Source organism: Lycium barbarum, chromosome 7, assembly GCF_019175385.1.
Source record: "Lycium barbarum isolate Lr01 chromosome 7, ASM1917538v2, whole genome shotgun sequence".
Lineage (NCBI taxonomy): Eukaryota > Viridiplantae > Streptophyta > Magnoliopsida > Solanales > Solanaceae > Lycium > Lycium barbarum.
The window spans coordinates 121,682,161-121,686,328 of NC_083343.1; the positions used below are offsets into that span (position 1 = coordinate 121,682,161).

A 4,168-nucleotide genomic window follows, 5' to 3' on the forward strand; every position below is an offset into this window, starting at 1 on the left:
CCCCTTTCTTCAAACTAATTCTCCTCAAAAGCCAACCCCTACACCCTCAAGCCCAAAGCTATTCCAACGCTATCGTTTCAACTATTACCCCTCATCATTTTCCCATAACAACAATCCCCAAACCCTTTAATCTCGCTAAGGTGAAATATTCTAGAGGACAGTGTTTTTGACATATGACATACCTGTAGCTTTCAAGAATTTCCTGCCGTTTTCGCGGATGGTGATAGGGGCGTGACTTGGTAATTATGCCCAATTTGACCAACTATTAGTAGACAAAACAATTTCGTTCCACTTCTAAATCCCAAATAATTTCATTAGGGTCAGTCAAGTACACTGAGATTTAAAATCATTTCTCCAAATTGCTCTCTATTTCTAAGTTCATAACCTTCGCGCACCAAATAAAAAACCTATTCAAGAAGACCCTCTAGTTTTCCAAAAAAAATCAATTAAAATTCTCGAATTATTTCTGCTAGACCAACATATTTTTCTAAAAATCGTGATAAAAAAGTATTTTCCGTTAGATTTTCATTATTTCCGACAATGGAAACGGAGGTTCAATCAAATTTCACTTACATGGGAAGACCATTCAGCGGTTTAAGCATCAACGACTCTTCATCAGCTTTCAGCGATTGTAACAGCGATAGATCCGGCGAGTTTCCGACGGCTTCTTCTCAAAGCCGACGGTTACTATTAGCATGTGCATCAGATAACTCTGACGAATTAATCAAACAACTCGTCTCCGATCTCGAATCGAACTCAATCGATGTGCAAAAACAAGCAGCAATGGAGCTAAGACTCTTAGCTAAGAACACGTCAGAAAATCGCTTAAAAATTGGTCGACTCGGTGCGATTAAACCGTTGATTTCGCTTATAAATTCATCTGATCTTCACCTTCAAGAGTATGGCGTTACGGCGATTCTCAATCTATCACTCTGTGATGAAAACAAAAGCATTATCGCAGAATCAGGAGCAATAAAACCGCTAATTCGAGCTTTGAAAATGGGAAATTCGACTACGAAAGAGAATTCAGCTTGTGCTTTGCTTCGATTATCGCAAATCGAAGAGAATAAAATAGCAATCGGGCGATCTGGAGCAATACCTCCTTTAATAAACCTTCTGGAAACAGGCAATTTCCGTGGAAAAAAGGACGCATCAACGGCGTTATTCTGTTTATGTACTGTAAAGGAGAACAAAGTTAGAGCAGTTCAAGCAGGTGTGTCGGCGTTTATTGCATTTTATTACTTAAAATTATAATATTAAAGTGTATTATTTCTCGTCGTCATGTTAATGACCAAAATATTGACAAGAAAGTGGTGGTGTAACTCGTGCCATTATCTCAGCTTTCTACTTTGTGCTGTATGAATAAAAAGTAGATGAGTAGTGGATAAGAAATTTGTGATTATATTTTGAGGTTAGTGTGGAGAGACAGAGAGTTAATTCACCACAAAAGAGAGTATTTTTACGTTGAAGGAAGGTATTTTTACGGTGGAGTTTTAGACTCTTTAATTAGTGCGAAGTTAGTTGAGTCACAAGATATTATCGAGGTGTTGTATCCTGCGGGGAAGGTGAAGATTATATCGTGATGTGTTTGAATTTTCTTAAAGAGAGCGAGATATCCGCGATCAGCCTGAATATATATATATATATATATATATATTTTTTTTTTTTGTTCATTTAATTGTAATTTTGAATGGTAATAATTTGTGGTATATTCACCAACAGGTGTGATGAAGCCGTTAGTTGAGTTAATGGCGGATTTCAGTTCAAACATGGTGGATAAATCGGCGTCTGTGATGAGTGTTCTGATTTCTTCGATGGCGGAAGCAAGGGCGGCGGTGGTTGAGGAAGGAGGAATTCCGGTATTGGTGGAGATCGTGGAGGTGGGCACGCAGAGGCAGAAGGAAATTGCGGTTGCGATATTGTTGCAGCTGTGTGAAGATAGTGTTAGTTATCGGACTATGGTGGCTAGAGAAGGGGCTATTCCTCCATTGGTTGATTTGTCACAGTCTGGTACAAGTCGCGCCAAACAAAAGGTAAAAATTGATTATTTTTTTCCCCATTTGTTAATTTTCAAAAACGGGTTTAGAAATTTAATTATAGATTAGCATCATCACTATACTTAAAACCTTAATAAAATATAATTTAGTGGGCGTTTGGACCTACAATTGTGAAATTTGAAAAACAATGGAGTAGAATTTACTTTCAAGTGAAAATGGAATTTGAAAATTAAAGTTGTGTTTGGACATGAATACAAATTGAAATTGTTTTTGAATTTTTGCCAGTGATTTGAAGTGAAAATTGTGAAAACAGCTTTTGGAAGTTTTCGAATTCTAGAGTTCAATTTTGAAAAATTGTAACTATTATATGTCCAAACAATTTTTCGGAAAAAAGTGAAAATTATACACGGCCAAACCGGCACTCAGTAACCTTTTTGTTATATATAGGCAAAAGTATTATACTCCCACCATTTTGATTTATGTGATAGTTTGACTGTCACAAAGTTTAAGGTTATTTTTTCAAAAAGTTATTATCTTAAATATGCATATATATTTTTTTAAATTTGTGGTCTTTAAATATAATAATATCTGTATTGTTGTAAAAGCTTTTCATTTGATATAAAACTGAAGTTAAATTATTTTAAAATATACAGTTATAGAATTATTATTTTTGGAATGAACTAATATAGGAAATAAATAAGCAGAACATTGCTAATCGTTGCTATGAAATGTGAAGCACGTAAGCTAATTAATTAAGTAGGGTTAGCACTGAGCTTAGGTGTAAAGATAGACTGCAAAAGTAGTATTATGGTGATGTGATTTGGATATGGACAAATATATTAATGTTGGGTGGTTGCACTAGTCGTTCTCCACTGTGTCTGCCCCTATGGGCCCTATGGCAGGTTAATTAGGGAAATATACATACTTGAGCAGTTCAGTTCAATTGAATGTTTTTTGTCCTCTTCGGTATGAAAATATAGGTCTCATCCTATATATACATACAGTTATTTAAGTCACACTTTATTACTTGTATTTTCAATTTGTTTGTCCTACTCTCATTTTTAGGCTGTTTTATTAATTCGTTAAACATTTTAGGCTGTTTTATTAATTCGTTAATTTTAACTTTTTACATAATATGTTAAAGATCATAAAATTAAAGATTTGTGTCAAAAGTCAAAATCAAACACAAATTAAATATATTAAAGTCGCTAAACTAGTTTTTATATAAAAAATAAGATAACGGTGAAAAACACATTTGAATTGCCACTTTTTCGCTAATTTCACCCCCAACTGTCAGTTGTTCTTCTTTTCTATTTGAATTATCACCGTATATGTATCAAAATACGTCTCGCAATTGTCTAAGTCAACTATCAGTTGTTCTTTTCCTATCTTTTTCCTATCTGAACTATCCTCATCTACTCAATTTTCAATATATAGATGATGATAGTTCGAGTAAAAAAAAGAACAACTAATAGTTGGGTGTGAAATTCAGGAAAAAATAATATTTATCGTGAAAAAAAAAAAAAGTTGGATCGACAAGTATATAAATAATTTATTTTGTCAAGAGTTTGATTATTATCGTTAAGCAGAAGTATCTGACGAGTATCTTGTGTTTTGGTCGTATTGTGGTCTGTGAATTTGACAGGCAGAGACACTTATTGCTCTTCTAAGGCAGCCAAGATCCGGTAACGCCGCTACAGCCAGAGGTTCTGATGTGTCGTTTTGATTGTCACCACATGTTTTTGTCCCTCTTTTGTTTGTTTCTTTGTTTTGTCTGTATTATAGCTACTCAAACACTACTCAAGATAACCACAAAAAGATGGTTAAATAGAAGAAAAGTTGAGTCAAAAACTGTAAATATCTGGTAAGCTTTGTAAAGTTTGGTTGTTTTTCTGGATGTGACTTATGGGTGTAACCCTTTAAATGTGTCAATAAAGTTCATTTAAATATTTGAATTACATATTGTTTCAATTGAGCACCCCAACAGATGATAAAATATTTTTATTAGATATTTTTAACTCAAATTTTGAATTTTTTTCTAGATTATGTAGATAAGAATAAGATAACCACTTAAAATATCTCACTCCTTTAATTATAAACTTTGGCTTCAATAAACTGTAAGATCCCAAGCATATTTCAATTGATGTTTATGTATATAATTAAAGGAGGAG

General features: G+C 33.6%; 1 protein-coding gene across 1 annotated transcript; it reads left to right on the top strand.

Moving 5' to 3' along the window:
* Positions 1-3,955, top strand: LOC132604064 (U-box domain-containing protein 4-like). The gene is made up of 3 exons (XM_060317390.1): positions 1-1,213; positions 1,723-2,033; positions 3,643-3,955. Exons 1-3 carry the CDS (start codon positions 541-543, stop codon positions 3,721-3,723), a joined length of 1,065 nt encoding a protein of 354 aa, XP_060173373.1. The 5' UTR covers positions 1-540; the 3' UTR covers positions 3,724-3,955.
* The last annotated feature ends 213 nt before the right edge of the window (positions 3,956-4,168 follow it).